The sequence below is a fragment of the Lissotriton helveticus genome, chromosome 7 (genome assembly GCF_964261635.1).
Source record: "Lissotriton helveticus chromosome 7, aLisHel1.1, whole genome shotgun sequence".
NCBI lineage: Eukaryota > Metazoa > Chordata > Amphibia > Caudata > Salamandridae > Lissotriton > Lissotriton helveticus.
The window spans coordinates 1545924048-1545948702 of record NC_136068.1 but is presented as its reverse complement, the minus strand read 5'-3'; the positions used below and the strand labels follow the sequence as shown (position 1 = coordinate 1545948702).

At 43.8% G+C, this 24655-nt stretch overlaps 1 protein-coding gene across 8 annotated transcripts in view; it reads left to right on the top strand.

Moving 5' to 3' along the window:
• CNOT3 (CCR4-NOT transcription complex subunit 3) overlaps positions 1 to 24655 on the top strand; it is a 1075180-nt gene that overhangs the window by 402034 nt on the left and 648491 nt on the right. For all 8 annotated transcript variants that reach the window (XM_078655004.1, XM_078655002.1, XM_078654999.1 and 5 more), the window contains 3 exons: positions 6914 to 7003; positions 8279 to 8407; positions 8903 to 8998. In XM_078655004.1, the coding sequence (XP_078511130.1) occupies positions 6914 to 7003; positions 8279 to 8407; positions 8903 to 8998 (315 nt within the window). The remainder of the gene's footprint in view (positions 1 to 6913; positions 7004 to 8278; positions 8408 to 8902; positions 8999 to 24655) is intronic.

Genomic DNA, 24655 nt, shown 5'->3' with positions numbered 1-24655 from the left:
CGGAAGGAGGAGCTTTCAGCCCACCATGTAGGGAACAACCGTCCAGAGGAATGGGCTCGCAAACAAATGACTCGCAAGAGCAGAACATTGTCCATGCAACACCTCTGTGGGAAGAATAGTGGTCTTTCTCCAGGATTGGAGAGGTCACATCAGGCAAATGGATTGTCAACATCATCTGTGATGGATATTGCGTAGAACTACTAAAACACCTCCCAAGACGAGGACCACAGAAAAAAACACATACTGAAGAGGAAAGATCACATTTTCGACAGGAGGTGAAGGAGCTGCTGCAGAAACAGTCAATAGAAAGAGTACCTCTAACGAAGATCAGTCAAGGAAACTACTCAACATATTTTCTGGTTCTAAAATCTGACTGGTCACTAAGACCAATACTAGATCGCTGCTTCTTAAACAGATTTATATAAGCACCAAAATTCAAGACAACAATTTTGGAAGAAGTCATCCTGTAACGCCAGGTGGCAGATTTCATGGCACCGATAGCCCTAAAAGACACCGAATTGCACATCTCCATGAACCACAGACGCAATAATTTGCTATGTGTGGTAGTAGACTGAACACAGTACGAACTCTGATATCATTTGGAATAAAATCAGCACCTAAGATGGTCACAAAATGCTTTGCTGCCGTAGCAATACCACTACCTAAACGACTGGCTGAAAAAGGCAGATTAATTTTCCTAGTGAGTAGACCGCATCAAATGAGTGATGGAACCACTACACTGACTAGGTTTCTTTATAACCAAGGAAAATACATCACGTATGCCAGAAAGGGCACAAATCTTGCTAGGAGCGAAAATCAATACAACATAAGCATTGCCCTGTGACGAGTTCAAGCAATAATGTAACCAGCTCAGTGATACCACACAGGTCAGTCTCAGGTAGTGAGGATATCGGGACGGATGCTAGGCATGATGGCTTCCTTCATCCCACAAATCCTGTATGCGAGTCTACACTGACCAATTCAGGAATGAATTCAAAACCAATGGTCATGGGTAACTGGTAACAGGGAGCTGGGAGGATCTAGTGGCTGTCACACAGTGTACAGGAGGAAATGGCATGATGGAACAAGGAAAACCTAACAAAAGAAGAGACACTTGATACTACCAACTCAGACAGTGTGCATCACCACAAACTCCTCTCACATGAGATGGGGAGCACATGAGAGGATACTCAACGTCAGGAGCCTGGAAACCGGAGGAGGTGACACAGCACATACTGGAACTAACTACATTATTCCTAACCCTTCATGCATTCCATGCACTAGTGTGGGGGGGATCAATACCAAATTCAGATGGACAACACAACAGCAATATTCTACATCAACAAGCAAGGGACTAAAAGATCCTTCGCCCTATTAAACCTGGTGCAGGAAATGTGGTGTGGGCCATTCAAAGAAGGAGAACCTTATCAGCAATACACCTGCCAGGAGTGGACAACTTGGTAGCAGAAAAATTCTGCATACAAGCAACCGTCTCACATGAATGGCAACTAAATCAGACAGTGGCCGAAAGGGTGTTTCAGAGATGGGCGGACACCAGAGGTACACCTGTTCGCAAAACCACAGAATGCAAAATGCTGAAGCTTCTCCTTCAGGAACCCACACTGCTGCTCGCTGAGGAATGCAGTGTTGATAGACTGGCCAGGGAAATTGCCATACGGTTTTCTCCAATCCCACTAATGCTGCTAGTGATCAGCAAGGGCACACAGTTGCGGATGACACTAATCTTGATCACCCCCACCAGCCCCATAGCGGGCGAGACAAGCATGGTTCTCCAAACTAAGAGAGAGCGCAGAACTAACGTGCAAAGACTGCCAGCATCACACGACCTGCTTTCCATGCAGGAAGGTAGAGTTCTCCAGCCAGAACCCAACACCCTGAGCTTGTCAGCATTGCTCCTGAGGACTTGAAATGTGGACATTTGAGCCTTCGGGAGAGCAACGAAAGTTCTAAGGGAGGCGCGAAGGATAGCCACAAGGAAATGTTACACGGCTGACTGGGAGAGGTACACAAGGTGGTGCCAGTTCCAGGACGCCACAGGCCGGATACCAAACCCACCTGCTTGACAATAGGCTGACTTACGCTCACTGTAGGTGCACTTGGCTGCAGTAGTGGCCTATACAAGGGGGCACATAGGCAGACGTTTCTTATCTACACCAGTGGTCAAACAGTTCCTAGAGGGGAATAAGAGATTAGCCACGCCGACATGTGCAACATCCATGTAGGTCCCAAACGTGGTGTTAACGCAACTGACAAAAGACCATTTTGAACCACTCCACAGGAGAACACTAATGTTTGTCGCATTAAAACAGCTTTCTTATTTGAAATGACCTCACTACGGAGAATTGGTGATCAGCAAGCATTTACCATCCAGGAACCATACCTGCAAATACACAAGGACAGGGTAGTCCTGAGAAACAACTCACACTGCCTAACAAAGGTTGTATCGCAGTTCCACATAAACCAAGCTATCTAAATGCAAAGTTGCTTCCAGGAACCAAAGTCTGAACCCTAAAGAGCCCTGCAGATGCCGGACATACCTAGAATGATGATGTACTATCAAGAGAGAGACAAACCATTCAGGAAGGGGAAAACAGTTCTTGGTATCCTTCACAGCAAAAATAGAAGTGCCAGTTACGCGACATGCATAGCAGCCACATGGTCATCAGTCCACACATTCACAAAGCGCTACTGCGTAGCTAAACAGGCGAACAAAGAATCACAAGTGAGACGGAGTACTAAAGCAATTGTTTCCAAGTTCAAGCTCATTTCAAATCCAGCCACCACAATAAACTAGATACGGCTACAAGGTCAGTGCACAGCATGTGAATCCTGAAAAGATTCACTCTGCAAAATAGTGATTACTTACTCATATGAGATGTTTTACAGCTTGCTGAATTTTCTGAATTGTTTATATAAGCTTTCATATACATTTTATATATATATATATATATATATATATATATATATATATATATATATATATATATATATATATATATATATATGCTCCACAGTCAAAAAGAATGACAGAATCAGCACTCGCAGTAGGAAAAACCCGCTAAGGTTTATTGCACAAAGTATCAAACAAACGCGTTTCAGCACTTGCCTTCGTCAGTGTCCTGATATTAGTTAGGTGGTCTTAACAAATGTACATATTACCTATGGTTATAATATTGTGTGTTTAACTTGTATATTTGTCACTGCATAAGTTAAGTTTTTATCATAACTATTTATTTAGAATTGCTTCAGCATTGAATTGTTATAAGGAAGAAAATTATAAAAACAAATAAATTAGCTTAGAGTACATCACACACACAAAGGTGGGGGGGGGGGGCACTACTGGAGAGTTCTGCACCCAGCCACTAGATGGCAGAGTAATCCACTGCATGTGAATCGTGATCATTCTGCGAACTGCAAAACTACTCCTACCAGTAGGTAAACATTTTGTTCTGGATTTGGGAGGGCCTGGCAATTCCGTATGGACTTTTCCTATTTGAGCAGGGTCAAGACTGATCTGCATATGGCTAGGTCCAGACTGAGGTAGCATGGTGGGCAAAAGAACGATTGTTGGACTGCTACCCCGAGTGATTCCCAGTGGATAAAACCTATTGCAAGTATTCCTCCCTTCACCTTTTGTGTATTTGATATGATGCAAACAGTCAATCTTGTCTTTTTTAAAGACCGTATTTATCATTTGTTATAATGAAACACCATAAAAGACAATGCCCATGTTTGAGGACACAAATCCAGTAATGGTGATAAAGCAATAACATTCCGGTATGTACAACTATATACAAAAGAATCCAGTCGATATCATCCACAGTATCATTGGCGAGGAGGCCGGGGAGGCTGTCCAACAGTCTATCAACCAACAAATTCCCTTGAAGAGAAGCTCTCCTTTTAGTATTTTTTGTTTCACTGTTTGTCTATGGTCATTCCATATATTAAGTTAATCTGCAAATGAGTAGACCCATCATTCATTACAAACAAATGCTGGCTAGTTTTGGACTTCCATATATAGAACGAGTAGTATGATTGTGTAATAGTGTGGTTGAGTTGGGCAACCGTAGATGACTCTTACCTGCATTTGAACAGGCATGGAAGATAAGATAATATACACTTCAATCACCAATGTTCATAACACTGCAGTTTAGCTTCATACCTCCAATAAACTGCCATTTTCAGTCATACTAAAAATGGACTTTCACTCTTATGGGGAGACTGATACCAGAGATCATTGCGTTTGCATAGTTTTCATATATTTAGCATACCTTAATCCTTGCATGTCCTGCCGTGATCCCCTAACTCATTGCTACTCATACTTCAGATTTCAACAGGTCCTCCAATTACTAGTTGAGCATAGTCAGCCAAAAATATAAATATTCAAGCTTTCTACCCTTACATAATGTGTTTTTGTCCCTGTAAGAGCTAGTTTTTTAATTAGGAAAAATATAGTAGCTAAACGCAATGTTTATCGACTGATGATTTTCAAGAGAGTCTGTATTACACATCATGATGCATCATTGCAGGTTTGCATCCGAGATTTGCAACTGTCCATATCCTACATGTTTTGTTTGTTTTTTAATGGATTCCGTTCCAACACGTAGTGATGCATCCTAACCAACTGCTGTGCTGATTCTAGAAATACAACTCTGCAGAAGCATGCCAGCATGTGGGTCGTTGTCCAGAGCCTTTTTAAATATTGGTTCTTTAGTGCAAAAAGTGTGCTTGTGCAGATGTGGGACTTAATCCTTGTGTTAGCTGTTCAACAGATCTGGGATACTGTCCAGGGTACGTTTAGAAAAAATTGAAAACTGTATAGCACTCAATCTACTCACATCATGTAGCCCCAAAAAGACTTTTTGTCTACCTTTTTCATTCTCCTGAGAGTGGGTTGCTCTTGACTTTGTCCGTGCCAGCTCTCATATGCTTCCATTTCTTTTACAATTTCTCACATGCTCTTGCATTAGATGTGAAACTAAATCTCATGTCCTTTAACTAATGTGCATGCTCATAGCTCGAATGACTAAATTCCTACTTGAAAACTTATCTGGAACTGCTTACTCTGCCTCTTGCATGATCTTTATCCTTTTCTTCCATTTTACCATTGCTCATTGGTACTTTTTATGCATGCTCGCTCACTCCCTAATCTGTGGAAGTTAGTGTTCTTAAAAGAGTTTCCCACTGAAATCCTTTTCGTGTTCACCTAGCCTGTTTGCGCATTAATCTCTAACTCATGGTCTTGCATCGTATCTCTTTCAGAGTCCAGACAAGTTGGGAAAAGCCTGTGGTGCCAGGAAAGGACTGGAGAACACGAATCTGATATGCAAAGATGTAAAAAGGCCAGGGAATTAGGGATATTAGAAGAGCTCAGTATCACTAACCATATTTTGTACTCTCGAATATCTTTGCGCTAGTGGCTTGATTAATTTCAGTCTGAGAGGATTACATTTTGTTACTTCATTGATACTTTTTGACTTCATCAGCTTTGAGGAAATGTTTTCCCCTCTTTACATATTTCCTGCTCTACTATTTGGAGTGCATGTAGAGTTCAGGTTGGTTCCCTCATAATGCAATGACTGGAAGAGTAATCTTAGATTATGGCATCAGAGCACGCACCGTGTCACTAAAGACACCAGAGCACACATGTGCTCCGCTGCAATAAGGCCAACAAGCATTCTAGACCCTCATTATCCACTCCTTTTTTCCTTCTGGGTAATTAAACCTTGACCGCTGTCTACATATAAAGCACTTCAAAAGCCCAGTTCTCCACTCCAAAAACCCCCTCCAAAAACCCCCTCCAAAAACCCCTCCACTTCCAAAAACCCCAATAAACCCTTGTTGAACATCTTGCACTCTGATTGGTATTGTAGGCTTTTGGGTTTACATATGAAGGGAATTGCAGTGTGTAGCGTACTGTTTTGTTAAATAACACAGACTTACTTGCTTTGTAATAGCATGTGCCCCTTGCTGCTCTCAGTACTGTCTCTGGTACCACCCTTACCATTGGTGGTAACTGTTCAGATATATGGTTTTGAATGCGCTCTAATTGTTTATATTTAGACCTTGATTGGAGCCCAAAAAGGAGAATGCTTATGCGCATTTCTTGTTGCCAAATTAGGTGCATTGCTGTCTTCTGCACCAAGAGTAGTCAGGGTTACATCATACACAGTGTATAATTGACATCATTACAACCCACTTCTGTTGCATTATTTTCGCCGTCTTCTGCTAATAACTCCAGAGGTTCTCAAACTTATGGTGATAGGGAACATCTGACACTAGAAGCTGCCTAGCCAATTCAACTGTAGTTTTTAAACCAGGCCTCATACCTCAGCGTGTATTTTTGTTAGTCTCCTTATGATGAGCAGCATCCTTTCTCAGTGATTAACCCTTTAAAGGGGGACCCTTACTAGCAAGGCATACTTAGCAAGAGGGTTTGCCAATGGAGCCATACTTCTGGTATGCATTAGAGGTCTTTGTGTAGATGCTTGCCCCGTCTTCATGGCTGTAGATTTCAGCAGTCAGGCTACTAGTTTCTTTCTGGCATCAAGGAATTTCATAACTCGTTAGTATTCTGAAGGAGTATAAGGCCTGTGGGCACTAGGTAAGTGTACCTCTTCTGCTGCATGCTTCTGCTGCACCTTACTGACTATAATTTCTTCTGTACGTCTTGCACAACTGCTTTGGCCTTTCCTATTGGTTTTCCTCACCCATTCTCCCCAGCTGGTGCTATTACACAATAGGTTCACTGTACTGCATGGAAGAAATCACTGAGTTGTGAGTTTGTGTTAGTCCTCCCCATGATCGTTTGCACTCTGTCACTCACTCCCACACAAGGGTTTTTTCCCTGGTCCCCTCTGACACTTTTCCCCGTTTCTCTCTGTCTGTGCAGCGGCTGAGGGACCAAATCAAGACGTGGGTTGCATCGAACGAGATTAAAGACAAGAGGCAGCTCATAGAGAACCGGAAGCTAATTGAGACGGTACGCACAGCGCTGAGGAGTTGGTTGTTGGTTCGTGAGGATGGGTATTTCTCCATCCTCGCTCTGCAAACTGTCATCAAAATAAGCCCCATTCTTGAACATGAATGTTCCTGTAGCGAAAGCTAGATTTATCATTGACCTTCTTTACTTAAGCTTTGATACATACCCCTCTTTCCATTTGCATTTACAGGAATATTGGCTAAGGTGGAGGAGTGTTTGTATATTACAGCAAACCTAGCCATTTGTGTGCACTCCAAAGTCGGTTGTTTTGCAGTTCTGTCCTGCCCTTCATCATCCATTTTCTGTGTAAAGCTTCTCTGTTCCCTGTCATTCTTGTTTTGCATTTAAGGTACTTGGAGCAGGGTCCACGTATGATGCTGCTTGTGATTGATTTAAACATTAATAATAGTGTTGTCAAGCAACTGTCCTTTGCTTGCGAGACCATGCACGTGGGGTTCAATAGAGAACAGGATGGGCTAATGGGCTATCTGGCAATGTTTTAAGTCCCTTCAACCCATATTATTGAACCTGTCCATCTGAAATCTTTGTTAGAAATGCTTTTCAGGAACATATCAATGTTATTTATGAACAAAAATGTCTGGGTGGACTGCAAACTATTAATGCTCAATGCAAAGTGAAACATCTGATTTTTGCTTGATAATTCACTCCAACATTCCTATGAGTGGTGCTATTCATATGAATAGATGTCTTGTGAGATCTTTAAGTATACTATTTGAGAGAACTCTGAGTAAGTTAATGGCTATAGGTTGTCTCATGCCTTGATTGGTAAGTCGTTTTCTACACTATTTCATATGCCTTCACATGGCAGTGATAGTATTTCGTATATGAGTGACTAAGTAGAGTCTTATGCTTTCTTAACATTGGAATGTGAACACTTGGAACATTAAGCCATTTTCAGTAAATGTGTTAGAAGAAAAACACATGCTATGATTTATTTACATATTACTGTCAACTTGTGTTCTCTACTTGTCGGACTGTGGTTTACTTTGTGATCATGAAAGTAAGATAGTGATGCTGATAATACCTCAGACACATTAGTTCTCAGTGTCTAATTCATAGAAATGCATGTATGTCTTTAGCTTGGTTTCCAGGAGTGGTTTTGTATATCAGCAAATCTTCTTAATGGCCTGCTCATGATGTTCTAGGGGTTTCCCTTGTAGAACGAGTAAAATGTATGAGGTGGCTGTTACCTTTACCCCACTCCTGCCATTCCAGCAAAGTTATTGATGCTGACCTCTCATCCTGCCCCTGCAGCAAATGGAAAGGTTCAAAGTGGTGGAGCGAGAGACGAAGACGAAAGCATACTCAAAGGAGGGCCTTGGGCTAGCTCAAAAGGTGGATCCTGCTCAAAAGGAGAAGGAAGATATTGGCCAGTGGTTAACGGTGAGGTCTCCTTCATAGTAGTGGTCTGCTTGTTTAGGATATTAATAATTTTAAAAGTAGGAAGAACTGAAAGTCCTGCTATTAAAATCTTCATCATATGAATATTTCCCTCCAGCATGCGGAATCACGTTGTTAAACCATTATTTGCAGTTAACACATTATAGAAAGCATATCGTTATTTGGCTTATATGGGAGTGCTGGAAGTAGATGAAGATCATGGCCTTTGTATGGGACTTGTGTATCACTGCATATCTGTTATGTGTTGTATTATTCTTCAGTCCTTGTACCTGAAGATGCTCAGCTGTCTGCTATGCCAGAATAGTTTGTGGCTATAGGTTTTGCTGAAAGCTAAGCTTGGTGAAGAATAACTGAAAAGCTGTATCTTTCATGAACCCTTCTTGTGGAAGATTGATGGAATTGGAATGAGGTGTTGAGGGAGGTGGTAGTATGTTTCTGAAGCTTCAAAGCTTTTACATTGGTCTTTCTTTTTGACAGAGCACGATAGATGCACTGAACATGGGGGTGGATCAGTTTGAAAGTGAGGTGGAGTCGCTCTCAGTACAGACGCGGAAGAAGAAAGGAGACAAAGATGTGAGTTGAATCTAAGATATTGCATATGTCTGTGGGGTTGTCATTGGTGAGGTTTTAGCCATGGGAAGCACACAACTGTCATGTGATGTACTGCATAGAAAATAAAGTTTTGGACTATGTGATACAGTGTGAGATCTTTTCAGCTGTACACTGCTTTGGCATTGGTGTTATGTTGGCATGTTAATCTTTTGGTGTAGCCTTATGTTTCCCAACCTTTTCATAATAAAAATACATTCAAGCTTGCATATAAGGGGATTGGCCATTCCTAGTCATCCATTGTTTTGTTCAAATTTTAGTCATATAGTTGGTCCATCCATCACTGCATAGATTAGGGGCCAGTCCACTTAATCTTCTTTTGATGGCATTTTGCCTGATTACATGTGGACAGCTGCCTCAGTGCCATTTCTGGTGTGCTGGGGCTGCTGGGCTATTCTTTTTGGATATTTTATGTTTGTCACTTTTTCCACATTTCATACATTAGCAAACTCAATTCATAAAAGGTTGTACATTTGCCAATGCTAGACCCATTACCTTTAGCAATGTTTGTTAGGTTTAAAATGTTTGGTGCTTGTGAAATTTATGGCAGACATAATGTACTCTGTACTTCAACTGTTGGCTATTGACACTCAGTCAAATCTTGGATCACCCTTCAGGAACAGTCATTCAATATTATTGTTTGCTGTTTAGGTGTGTCCCCCTACCTCCAATGGAATGCATTACCACTATTTTACATCTGGAATCAGTGGTCTAGCGTGCTTAGTATTGCCTGGGAAACTGCTTTGAAAAAAGCATCTTAAAAACTGAAGCTACAGAAGAAATGGTTGCTTTATTTTCTGTAGGATCCATATTCCAGAAGCTTTTGTCAATTGTTGCCTGTCCCACTTAGTAGAAATTTAGGTTTTAGGCAGTGTATGGAGGCTTATAGAATTTTAAGAACTGATTCTCACCCACCTATTGTTTTCGCTGTGTCCCGATATCTGAATTCTATGTGGCGTAGGCTGCTGCCAAACTTAATACCCCAAGTATAAAGTTCCCTTATTGTATATGCTGCCATATTTTATCAATTTTTTACTTTTTAACCATTTCTCAGTTTAATTTTAATTTTCTTTTGCATTTTTGTACAAATGACCGTATTAATGAAATGAAATTGGACAGTACCAAAATAACATATGGCCACCTTTTTAGGTCTCGCACCTGCGAACGGATCTCGAAGCGATCGTTGCTGCGAGGCCCTATTGCAATCATTTCTGCTTACAAGGAGCCAAGGGAGACAGGAGACCAGACATGTGCACACGCGTAAACGGATCATTCATGATCAAGTTCATTCGTCATCGAAGCCTTAAAATCATCGATGACGACAGGACACTCTTCAGCAAAGATCTCGACGGCGACATCGTTGACGTACGTCGACGACTCAATTTTCATTCGCCACCCCAGTTCAGATATGGCCATATGCAAATCAGTCTGACCCTGTGCCTCATGGGAACAGTCCAGCCTGAACTGGCCATACTCTGGAGTTCACCAAGTTCCCACCCAACCGCCCACCATCTGGTCCTCCTCCAAAACATCTAAAGGACCTGTTTGCACAAGTCGCAGTAATGATCCAAAAAGGTGCAGTCGAAGTGGTTCCTCAATCAACAGGGGAAGGGCTTCTATTCCAGCTTTTTTCTTACCAGGAAAAAGTCAGGAGAGTGGCGCCCGATTTTAGATCTCCGAGCCCTCAACTAGTTTGTCCAGTTCAAGACATTTCAGACACTGACTTTCCTGGAAATCTTACAGTTCCTGAATCCGGAAGAGTTCCTCTCCACAGTCGACCTCCAAGATGCCTACTTTCATGTGCCAATCCATCAAAGGCACAGAAGGTACCTCCGTTTCAAAGTGGGATCAAAGCACTACCAATTCAAGGTTCTACCTTTTGGCCTTCGTTCCGCACTAAGGGTCTTCACAAAGATCATGGCTCCGGTGGCGGCTTTTCTACGCCTGCCGGCATACAAATCTACCCTTATTTGGACGACTGCTTAATAAAGGCGCCAACCTTTCTGACAGCTATTCAACACACTCAGACTTGCCTTTCCCTCTTCCGCAAGCTGGGTCTCTACATCAACCAAGAAAAGTCACATGTCCGTCCCTCACAACAGTCTCTTTCTGGGAGCATTCATAGATACACGTCTCGCAAAAGTGTTTGTTTCGCAGGAACGTCTAGACCGTATCATCAAACTAGTGACTCTGCTGCGCTCCAAAAGGTCTGTTTCTGTCCGGATGTTCAAATCCTTTCTGGCTATGACCTCGTCCTGCATACCACTGATCCCCAACTGCAGGTTGCATATGCAGGTCCTTCAAGAAGAATTGGACAAACAATGGAGGCAAGTCTCCGGGTCGTTCAATGACAAAATCTTCCTGACCCCCCGCATCCAGGGCGCATTGGAATGGTGGGCTCACCTTCCAAACATCACAACAGGGCGTCTGTAAAGAGCCGGCTACCACGCTTACCCTTACGCCGGACACTTCCTTAGAGGGTTGGGGTGCTTACCTTGGGGAGATGTCAATAAAGGGCAAATGGACAGTCAAACCAACGCAAGTGGCATATCAATCGGCTGGAGCTTCTGGCCATCTTTCTCGCTCTGAAATAGTTTTGTCTACTGGTGGAAGGGGAGTCTCTGTTGGTGCGTACAGACAACACCACCAGTATGCACTACCTCAACAAACAAGGAGGTACGAGGTCTCTTCTGCTGTCCCAACAGGCACAACAGATCTGGAGGTGGGCCATAAAACATCATGTTCAGTTGACTGCAGTTCATGTCCCGGGCAATTTCCAACGCCCTTGCAGACTCTCTCAGCAGATCGACCACAGACAACCACGAGTGGGAACTCCATCAGTCGACTCTGGAGTATGTTTTTCGCAGATGGGGCCATCCGGACCTGGATCTGTTTGCGACTCCACTCAATCGCAAATGCCTATGCTACACAAGTTGGAAAGACATGGCTTGGTAGTTCGCACTGGACTGTTCCCATGAGGCACAGGGTCAGAGCTGATTTGCATATAGCCAGTGTCTAACCCAGGGTGGTGTGGAGTGCAAAAAAACGATGGATTTAGGCCCAGATCCTTGTACTGGGGTGAATGTATGACATTGTTCTACATTCTGTCCATCAACTGTGTTTTTTGCAATTACGCTACACAAGTTGGTATCCCCACAAAGGATCGAGCGGGAATGTATTTTCGATCAACTGGTTGAACGAATTCATGTACGCTTTTTTGCCCATCCCTCTTATACCTCGCCTTCTGCGCAGAATGAAGCTTCAGCCGTGTCACATACTGTTGATTGCACCCAGGTGGCCACGTCGTCCGTGGTTCACGGATCTACTTCTTTCTCAGTGCGAGCCAATACTTCTTCATCCGCTGCCTCACCTTCTTACCATGAAACAGGGGCAGATATGCCACCCAGACCCAACGTCTCTCCAGCTTCATGCCTGGAACCTGAACACAATGAGTTTGCACATTTGAATATTGATCCGGACTGCAGACAGGTCCTTGCTCATGCACGTGCTCCTTCAACCTTTAAAACCTATAAATTAAAATGGAAACGGTTTTGTGTCTGGTGCCATTCGTTGAACATTGATCCTCTGCTTGCTACCCCTGAGCAGATATTGCCTTTCTTCCTCCTGTTGGAAAAGTCGGGACTTTCACATGCCTCCCTCAAAGTTTTTCTGATGGCACTTTCCCGTTTTCGACACGATCGTTCCACGTCTCTGTACTCATCTAGGATCATTCGCCAGTTCTTTTGGGGCCTATTCAGGATGTTTCCACCAATCCGACGTCCTCCTCCGTCTTGGCGTCTAAATCAGGTCCTTGCCCAACTTCTCAAACCTCCTTTTGAACCTATTCACTCAGCTGACTTGAAATTCCTTACTTGGAAAGTTTCGTTCCTCCTTGCACTTACATCATCTAGGAGGGTTAGCGATATTCACGCTTTTACCATACAGCCGCCTTTTCTACATTTCTCAAAGGACGCTGTTGAACTTCGTACAAATCCTAAGTTTATTCCTAAGGTTCCGTCGGATTTCCACCTTAATGAACCAGTCATCCTCAGGACTTTCTTTCCTAATCCTCAGTCTCCTGCTGAGCGCACTCTTCATTCCCTTGACCTGAGATGCTGCCTCAAATTCTACATACAGCGCAATGCTACTTTTCGAAAGTCTGACCAACTCTTCGTGGCCTACGGACGGCTGCGTAGGGGTCATCTGGTCACTAAGCAGACAATCGCTTGTTGGATTTCTTATGCCATCTCCTTCTGCCATCAACGAGCTGGCAAGCCTCTTTCTGCTCCGGTGCGAGCACACTCAACGAGAGCAGTTGCTTCCTCTACTGCCCTGTTTGCTGGAGTGCCTCTGCATCAGATCTGCAGGGCGGCTATGTGGTCCAGTAGGCACACGTTTACGAGGCACTACTGTCTGGAGACAGTCAACGCCGCGGACACTGCTGTGGGTCAAGCGGTGCTTCGAAACCTCTTCAATTAAGGTGAACCTCTGTTGCTTCCCGCCTCCTATCATAAAAGGTTTTTCTTTTGGATATGCACTGTTGCCTATATATATCTTTGCGATGCAACTTTCTTTATTGCCTTTTATGATTCTTATTGTGGCGTACTGCTTTCTACTCTTATTCAAGCATGTGAATCTATGAAAGACACCCCTAATACTGGAGAAGAACAGAAGTTACCTGTAAACTGTGGTTCTCCAGTATTGGTGTCTTTAATAGATTCGCATGCGACCCACCCTTCCTCCCCTCAGATCCTCTCTTCTCCTCATGCACTCTTGGTCACTCCTGTGCTACGAAAATCTGAGGGCTTGAGCTTCTGAGGAGAAGGTTTTAGAGGGTGCTACAGCCTGATTGGCTGGAAGGTGGACTATTATAATGACATTGATATGTTACTAAAGTGAGCTCTCCCTCAATGCTTTCTATGGGCCTATTTTGTTCTATGGTACTTCCAGACTTTATTTTTTGAACAGAATATACATATTATGGAATATTATTTTATGTTTATATATGTATATATTATGTATATATTTATGTATATATGCTTTCTTACTACAATGTCATGTACCGTGGGACTCACACTTCGACGACGGGGAATTATTCAAGCATGTCAATCTATAAAAGACACCAATACTGGAGAACCACAGTTTACAGGTAAGTAACTTCTGTTCTTTATCAATGTACATGGTGCTTTTTTGTTAGTTAATCCTACAAGAAAGGGCTGAAACCTGGACTGTTATCATCCTGTTCTTTGATAATGGCTGGTATTCATCAAATTTCACAGTAGACAAGGGATAAATAATGTATAGTTGCCATATATTAACTTATAAATAGATCCGTGCACTCTTTGACCTCCTCGATGGGAGTGAATTGGGCAAAGCACCAAATTGAGAGATTTCTTAAGAGGCTGCTGGTGCAAGGAAGAGTCATTCAACTCTCTGAATCTCTTCCAGGGGTGTAGCTAGCGTGCAGAGCAGGTGCAGTCACACCAGGTTCCAGGGTTGTGAGGGGGCCACCGCACCCAAATGTGTCTGCTTTTTACTACCAAACTGGAGCTGAAGACCGTTTTAATGGCACACCTTGGAACACCTGGAACCCTTGTTGCTGCCACTAATTTCTCCACAGGCCTCTTCACCCGAGAGAGAGAATCTCCGCCCTCTGGCAGCTGCTTATGAAAGTCTCCCGCCTGCTGGGCTGAGGTAAATAGTGCCCCCTCCAACTATTTTGGATTAGCACTCTTATGGCTAGTATTTATTTATGAAGCGCTTGGTAACTCAAAGAGCATCGTAGAATGGAAGGAAGTCTGTTCAGTACTGAGAGAACGTAACTGTAGGGAATCAACATAGAGTAAAGGTCTTAAGGACCTTCCTAAGTGATAGGTGATTGGACACTATCCTGAGATAAGTGGGTGGTAATTTCCCGCTTTTCGGCTTAAGCCACCTCGGAATCTTCATCAGTGGATGAGAATCGGAGAGGAGGCGGCAGAGGTCTTGAGGAATCTTTCCTTAAGATGTTAATTATCTAGCCCATAGTAGATCTTCTGCTTGAGGCGGAGGGTTTAAATTATACCCTCGACTTTAAAGACAGTCAGTGATGTTCGATTTTTTTTCTTTTATTCCCGTCAAAGTCTGAATACGTTATAATTTGTTAATGGTTGAGCTCAGCAGACCCAACTAGAGGTCACTTCAATAGTTTATAAAGCTAGAATGCATGTAGAGATGACCGCTTTTGGGATGATTTAAGTATTTAGTTATGCAGCACAATATCCTTGGTGCAAGAACATCAACTGTTATTGCATGGCTAAACACTTATAAGAACCTAAAGGCGAGACTTATTGGCTATGCCAGTGCTTGTTTAACAATTCCCTTTATTTGCTTTTATAACAGTAAACACTATAGACCTCCCTCATTCAGCTTTGACAAGACATCAATTTTAAGTAGAGAATTTTGTGACTCAGTCCAGCGCATCTCTAATCCAGGTACATTTAGTTAGTGGTCCCACCAAGTGTCCCACATCTTCTGGTATTTTCGTGGGCAGCCACTAGCTGTTTAGTGATTTCTCATCTGTGGCACATACGTCCATCCCAAGTTTACTCCGATCACACCAGCCAACCCACCAAAGTGAAAGTGGTGTCAAGCAATAGCATGTCTTCCCACCATCAGGCTGGTTTTCTCTAGGTGATGAACGGCCACTAAATCGACATCTATCTCTGTGGTGCCCGTCGGTTAAGGGTTTGGAGTCTGCATATAACTCACTGTTCTACCAAGTATATTATGTATTGTGGTCTTGTTTTCAGTAATGAGGGGGTATTCCCATATCATGTGATAGAACCCTGCACGCTCAGCCAAGCGTCTTGGGTAGTGGTTGTCTTTTTTTTCCATCCCATACGCCAGTTTTTAGGTCTCGACTATTATATCCCGCAGGGATTAATAGCTCGAACCTATAGCAGGGGAAACAAACTTCTTGAACAAGCGGATAGCGTCCAGTTCATGTGGAGCACTTGTGTGAGACGCGCGTGCACGGCAAACCCATCAGCCTCGCACTAGACTTCAATGAACCAGCCACGTCACACCACCATTTGTCTGTCCCCAATCACACTTCAAGGTCTGCCGCTCCACGCGCCCCACCACTCTCCTACTTCCCTCCCACCTCCCACGGCCGCTCTTCCCATTCACGCGATTCTTTTCTCACCAGTGCCTCTTGGTCATCTGCCACCACATTCCCATATTTACTAGCTCTTCTTGTTAGGTCTTGCCTTGCCTATCGCGTAAGCGATCGCAATGGTGAGAGATTTAGTAAGAGGGGCATTTGGCAGTGCTGACAACGGATTGTGTGTCGCTTACGCGCACAATCACGCACTTTGTGCACATGCTTCCATTTGCCACCATTCATCTGTGAGCCACTTCGTGTGCGAGCCGGCTCCTCTCCGCCCCCTTCCTTTCATGGCCTTTTGATCTGCATCTGTGAGCCACTTTGTGCGCCAGCCGGCTCCTCTACGCCCCCTTCCTTTCATGGGCCTCTGCATTTCGATCTTTATCTTTGACGAGTCTTCCTTCCTGTGCGCCGTCACCGACACAAATGCCTGCAGTCTCTTCTGCAGTCTCTTCCACAGCTCCACAGAGCCACATTAAACTATAAAACAGCCCGAAATACCCACAGTGAAAAATGCATGCCACAAGAGCCACCCCCTCATACCGCTCACCACACTGCTTATTTAAAAAATTATATTTCTTTGCAGTGTTATATGGCACCAACTCGACCTGAAGGGATCAGAGCGCTTTATCCCACTTCATTTAATAGCCCTCCCCCTCCCAGCACACGGGCGTCTGGCAGGTTGTTACAACTTTGTCGCCACTTAATCTCCCTGTGTCGCCCCCCCCTTAGCCCCTCCCCCCCCCCCCCCCCCCCCCCACCACAGCTCCTACAACACTGCTTTTGTATATATTTTTTTTGTGCAAAATTATAAAGCATAAACTGGACCCGAAGTGTACAGAGCGCTTTACATAAACAGCATTACAGATGGACACATTACATTTTCAGGCATGGCGAGATTAAATGATTTGCACCAATCACAGGATTCCTGAGCCGATACTCGAACCTGGTTCTCCATCTTGAAGGTAGGCTACTCTGGCCATTATCCCACACCTCACCGCTGCTCAGTGGACTGTTTACTTCCTGCACTGGCTTCATGAAAGGCTTACAGCTGCAGTTTCAATTACCATTCTCTCTGCTTCTGTGTTTATTAAGCTTCTGCCACCACAATCTCCTCGTGCTGACCCCTCAGCCAACACAGTTGTTTTTTGCACCTTTGCCGCCACTTAATATCCCTGAGCCACCCCCACCAAGCCACCCCCTCATACCGCTCACCACACTGCTTATTTAAAATGATATTTCTTTGCAGTGTTATATAGCACCAACTCGACCCGAAGGTCCAGAGCGCTTTATATGATCACCAGTTACATTACAGATGGACACATTCCTTTTTCAGGTACAGGGAGATTAGGTGATTTGCACACAATCACAGGATGCTTGAGCCAACACCGAGATTCGGCCGCTGCTCCCTCCTCTCCTGTTCCTCCCTCTTTCCTTCTCCTCATGTGGTCACTCAATCTAGGCACACCTCCCTCATAATTTGCCAGTGCTTGTTGTTATTTGGCAAACAGTGGACACACAATATTTCTAAAAAGTTTTAATATAGTATTCAATGCAGCTATGAGCCTTAAAGCAACAGCCTAAGAAAGTTTAAGCACAACAATGTTTTTACAGTCTGAAATAACGAATGCTTTTTTATTTCACGGGCACATTTCAGTAAATGCAGGTTTTTGATCATCCCAAAAGTAAGAGGATGTACTGCGACAGGCGCAAGCGGCTGTCTAAGCATGCACTCGTGCCCTAGGGCCGGTGTATGCAACATTTGTTGGCACTTCGTCCGGAGCACATTGTGGCTAACGCCCCCCTCTACCACAACACTGCTTTTTGTTTTTTACACCTATGGCGCCACTTAATCTCCTTGTGTCGCACCCCCACAACTCCTACAACACTGCTTTTTTATATTTTTTGTGCAAAATTAGAACCCACACACTCAACATACACTCCAAATCCCACTCAGTGCCACATAAGTACACGCCACATAATTACACAGCACTCAATGCAACATACACTCCAAACAATACCACTCAGTGCCACATAATTTACACGCAGCATAATTACACTCTACTCAATGCAAAATAAATACACTCCACATAACACCACAGTGCCACATACTTATATGCTACATAATTACACTGCACTCAATGCAACATACACTCCAAATAATACCACTCAGTGCCACACAATTACACGCCACACAATTACACTCTACTGAATACAACATACACTCCAAATAATACCACTCAGTGCCACATAATTACACGCCACACAATTACACTCTACTGAATACAACATAACCTCCCCATAATACCACTCAGTGCCACATAATTACACGCCACAAAATTACACTCTACTGAGTACAACCTACACTCCCCATATTACCACTCAGTGCTACATAATTACATGCCACATACTTCCACTCTACTCAATGCAACATAAAGACACTTTATCTGTCTATCTATCGCCCTCACTCTATCTGTCTATCTATCGCACTCACTCTATCGCCATCACTCTATCTAACGATCGCCCTCACTCTGTCTATCTATCTATCGCCCTCCCTCTATCTATCTATCACACTCACTCTGTCTATTGCATCACCACAGCATCACTCAGCACCACCACAGCATCACTCAGGGGCACCACAACATCACTATGCGCTACCACAGCATCACTGAACGCCACAGCATCACTCGTAGCCACCACAGCATCAATCTGTGCAACCATTCAACAACTGGTTCAAATCTGTTCTCTCAATGTTTCAAGCTTTATTACAAATGTCACAAAAAGATGTTAATATTTCACTTCTGTTATTGGATTTTCGTCACAATAAAATACAATGAACATAATCTTCACAAGTTATTTACAAAAGCTATTGCCATTATAAATTACAATAACTTTTATTTAAGTATTAATGATTAAAAAAGTTAAAAGCCATTGTTATTTGTAATATCAATACATCTAAGTCACGTAAATACTACACATATTGCATTACAAATGCTATAAGTGTCACATTTGTGAAAGTTAAAACTATTGGCATTGTATATGACAAAGCTATTAATTTCGTTATTTTCAAAGCCAACACATAAATAAAATAATTGTCATTTACATTACCAATAGCTCAAACTTTCTTAATGCAAGACCTATTGCATTGCAAATGCTTGTTTTTTTTTATCATAGTACACCCGGTGGAAGAATTTGAATTTGATCAGTCTAGGCCTAGCAGAAATGGCCAAACATCTTGCGGCCATTGTGGGTTCTTAACTCTCCACATCATTCAGTGGACCAGCATTGTGATGCCAATTATGCAGGTGCGTGAGATGCGCATTGGTTAGGAGTAAGTGGGCAATGTTGGTATTCCAGGATTGGTATTGGTCCATGGCAAAATATATTTCTAGGTATTTAAAGAGTCCAGCTGTCAATGTAAAGGGCCATTTGGTAGAGGAGACAGGAGCCAGGAGCCAGGGTCTGCTACAGCGACATATTGGGATTGGTGATGGTTCATGTGCATGCCCCTCCAAAAAAGCTCAATATGCCCAACAATCTAGACATGGATTTCTCTAGTCCCTGCACATACACCAGAAGGTCGTCGGCATAAAGGGACACAGTATTTATGTGGAGTCCCAGCATATACCCCATAATTCTGCATCTCAATGGATACATTCTGCCAGGGATTCGACCACAGATGCAAAGAGGAGTGAGGGCAGCTCTTGTTGGTACTTCTCTCAATCAGGTAAAGAGTTGACTGCAGACTGTTAACCTGGACCTATGCCCAAGGTTTATAGTTCAGCATTTGGTTTAAATTAAGAAAGTGGTGACCGAAATTCTGCCTGCGGAGGATGTGGGACAAAAACAGGGGAAGCCCTACTCACAGAGGAACCAGGGTACTAGTTTTATAAAGAAAACAACGGTTCCTGTGGCTAATAAGGATAATATTAATAGGAAAAAGCTCAATGGCAATATGTAAGGTGCTATAATATCAGAGGACAAGGAACAACTCACACACAAGGGTTGATTTATAACCAAATTCACAGTTTTTTATATACATTTGTAAACAAATAAATAATTGTGCATTTTATCCCCATGTGAAATGGAACCTAAATGGGAGTATTAACGTGGTCTATTAAATACAAGGTTTCCAAAATTATAAAGAACGACCATTTATATACACATGTTTAACAGCACCAGTACACAATAATACATGCTGAATAGTGGCTCGTTCTTTTAAGCTTGTCGACGGCGTTTCGACCCCTTGTTTGGATGGGGGGGGGTCTCATCAGGACTTGGATAACTGGGACATCTGTAATTTGATAGCGCAGCCTTGATGAAAGTGTGTCACCATGAAAGTGAAATAATTAAAAGTGACTCACATGAGTACCCAGCCGGGTTCTCAATGTGAGGCAAGGCATATGCGTTAGGATTGTTGGGCAGATTCTCCTATTCAAACACGCTACAGCCATAGCCGTGTTAATGTACCCTTGACGTGATTAAGTCACAGTGGACTGATGCGCCCGGATCAGCGATGTGATTCTGCCTGTTCGGGTTTCTGAAAGAGCCGCTTCGGTCTGCTTCCGTGTGCCGCTTTTGTCGGCACTGAGGTTCAATGAGGATGTGGAGCATGAAGGGCAGGTGGACAGAGTCAAAAATATTTTTTGAAGTCTATTAAAGCCAGGACTGTTTTTTGTTCCTGCATCTCTCCTGCTCTGGCAATAATTAGTTGCAAACGATGGATGCAGTGCCTGGTCTTGCGTTTTGGTATAAAGCCATTCTGGTCAAGTTTGACGAGAGAATGGATGAACTGCAGTAGCTCTGTGGGCAGAATTTTCGCTAGGATTGTCTTCTCTGTATTGATCAAGTCAAGGAAATTGTGGGCTAAAAGGCGCAATCGGTAGGGTCTTTCTAATGCGTATGAATGAACACAGTAGTTACTCCTTTTATATCCTGTGTCAGTTGGCCCTTCTCTGTGGTCTCCTCAAAGAAGGCGAGGAGGCTGGGGCCAACAAAGAGGAAAACTTTGTCTGGGAACCTGTTCAAGCCTGTGGTCTTTCCAGACTTTAGAGAGACAGTTGCGTTCTGTATTTCATCAGTCGTGATAGCGGCCTCTGAGTCTTTCTGGACAACACTCTGAGGGCACACTGGGATGTTGTTTGCTATGGAAACATTTCTCTCTAGGCTTTGTGGAGTGTATAGGGAAGTGCACCTTTTTGCATGTTCTCCCCTAACGTTTTGCTAGATACCTAATGCTAACTTACTCACTATGTGCTGGGACCCTGCTAACCCAGGCCCCAGCACCTGTGTTTTTCCCAAAACGGTACCATTGCTCCCACAATTGGCTCACCTCTGGTTCCAAGGCCATAGGTAACACTGGTACCAGTTAGAAGGGACTTAGATGTGTGGCCCAGAGAAGGTCCCTTAGGGCTGCAGCATTTATTGTTCAACCCCAAGGGTTCCCACACCCAAACACATACACACTGACATTGCAGGCTAAGTGTTGTGATGTGACTAAACTTAGATTTGACATGGCACACCAACCTGAGTGCCATGCCTACACACCTTTGCCTGTGGCATAGGTAAGTCACCCCTAAGGCAGGGTGCACTATACCACAGGTGAGGGCATGGCTGCATCAGCACTATGGCCCTACAGTGTTGGAGTCCATTCTTCGACCCTGCAAATGCAGTGAAGCCATTTTGAGTACATGGGCCGGGAGTTTGTCATTTCGTACTCTTCAGCTCCATAATGCTTTTACTGAAGTCTGAAATGCTTGGTATCAAACATCTCAGCATAATAAACCAACACCTGATGCCAGTGTTGGATTTATTATACAATGCACTCAGAGGGCATCTTAAAGATGCCCACTGAAATGACCAACTACTAGTGTATTGGCTGACTGGTCCCTGCCGGCAAGCCAGCCACCACTAGACACGTTTCTGACATCTGGGGGTGCGAGCCTTCGTGCTCTCTGAGGTCAGAAACAAAGCCTGCTCTGAGTGGAGGTGCTTCCCACCTCCCCCTTACAGGAACAGCAACACTTTGTGCTGGACCTCAAAGGCTCTAACCTTGAAAAATGCAGATGGGGGCTGCTCCAACTAGTGGAGAGGCCTGCACCCTTGTCCAAGCCCCACTTTTGGCGGTAGGACAGGTGGGAAAATGAATAAGCAGAGTAGGAGTGTCCACCGTAGCTTAGCACACCCCTAATTCACCTTAATGTCACTTCAGTTGTGTGTTTCTTATAATTGCACTATTGGTTGTAAAAATTATACAATATGCATATCGACACAATGCATGTTTGATTAAACCAGTATTCTAGAATGAAATTGCCAAATGGTCATTAGTTACCCCCATTTCTCTTTCCTCTTAAATCCTTAGGTATATGAAAACCTTCAAGGGTAAGACTATTAATTAATAGAGTCCCTTTATGTCAAAAATTTGACATCAATTCAATTTCTCTACTCAATTTTTTTACTCACTTTGTGTGTTTTTTGTATATTTGTCCTGACGAAAGCTCTTAGACCCTCGGGCCGACAGAGCAGAAACATGTCGACGTTATTTGTTGTCTAATTGACCTATGCTAAGGGTTCCTAACTATCCCCAGAGCATACCTAATAAATTTTAATAAGTGGTCAAGTGAACTGAATAAAGCCTATATTCACCTGCACACTTTTTTATCTTATCACTCAGCTTCAGTGGGGTAACTCGCTTTTCTCTGGATACTGCCACAAAAAACCAGAGATCGCCTCGGGTGAGGCTGGCAAGACACTGACTGAATAAGCCCAATGACTGTTGCCAGAACGCTTGCGTGGGGCGGAGAATAAAATATACCGCTTCTCGAGATACGCAGCGTTTATGAGGGCTTTTTCAAATCTCTTGGAAAAAGTGGCTACAAGTGTCCTATCTCCTTTTGATAAACTCCACCCCTAGGGTAGCCAGCAGCTGAAGTGAACCCCTCTCGAGAAAATTTTCCATCTTGATTTGGAGAATTAGCCCCACTAGGAACGGGATGGGCCCCTTGACCCTAAGAAAGGGGGCACCTGAAAGGTGTAGTCACCCTAAGGGACAGTAGCCATTGGCTATTGACGTCTCACCTCAGTAACGCCCTTAAATTTAGTATTTAAGGGCTGCCCTGAACCTTGTTCCTCAGATTAGACCTACAAAGAAGCACCGAAAAGCCGTGTAGCAGTGGAAAAGTAGACCAGACTTTGCCCCAGTCCTTCTGGCCTGTCTCATCCAGTGACCCTGCTTAAAGAAACTGGTGTGTCCCGCAGCCAGCAACTCTCCAGCACCTGCAGAGACCTGAGCTGCCTTCAATAAATACTCTCCTGTGGACACAAGATTTGTCCTGCAAAAAACAACCCCAATGACTCCGGATCCATTTGAATCATCAACCCCAGCGCACTCCGCATCCGACGCCCACGGCCCGAGTCTTGAGTGGCTTATATGTCAAGTGATCCAGACATAGATTCCATTGGTGGCTGACCTCTTCTGGACCCCACAAATTTGCCTGCAGCCTCAACATGATGGGTCCCCCTTGACTGCAACTGGCTCTGGTATAGACAATACGACACCAAAAGGCACGCCTGTATCATCAGTCCCTGACCTTGGGGAGTCCAGCTGACGCTTCCCAGGCCTTGCCCTGCATCCCGACATACTTCTCCAGCTGGTGATCACTTTCCTCCAGCATCCTGGACCAAGTCTGCGGCCTCTTTGTGCATCTGAAATGACCTAATTGAAATACTTTGGGATCCTGAAGTTGATTTTGTACTCTGCACGTGGCTGCCCTGATGCCACTGGTGGTGGAGGGGTTTACCTTGTTGCTCCACACCCCTCCCATGTTCACCTGAACTCCCAGGGCCTGTGCCCCTGACCCACAGGTACTTACCTGCAACTGTATCTCTTTGAGGTGCCTCCAGCTCCCAATAGGCTAACATTGGGCCAAATGACCTCTGCACCCAGCTGCCCCAGTACTGCTGGTGGTGCAGTACCTACCTTGGTCCGACCCTTGCCCTGTGTTGGTCAAACCTCTGAAGAATGAACTTGTAAGTCGAGAACTTACCTGAAATCACTTGCCTGCCTTTCCTCCCATAGGATTGTATTAGTTGTCTCGTTAGTGCACGAAGTGTTGACTCTGAGAATAATACAAAGTATCTCTTTTTGACTTTGAGAAAACTTACATGCATCTGTAAAGCATCTTGAATGCCACTACAAACCTTTACCAACTGTAATTGAAAGTATTGCATTTCTGAAAAGTTTACTTACCTGTAACTGAGTTCAACTTGGTTCCTTAAATAAAAGTAACTAAAGTAATTTTGCAACAATTGGCTTGGAGTTAGTCATTCAGTTGTGTGTTCCTACCTTGAATGAGTATGTTCAACTGCATTCACACTACCCTCTCATGAGCCTAACTGCTCAGCCCAGCTACCACTAAATTGAGAGTTTTTGCTGAATTGCTGATGTGCTTTGACTGAGTGTGCCCTGGGCTCCT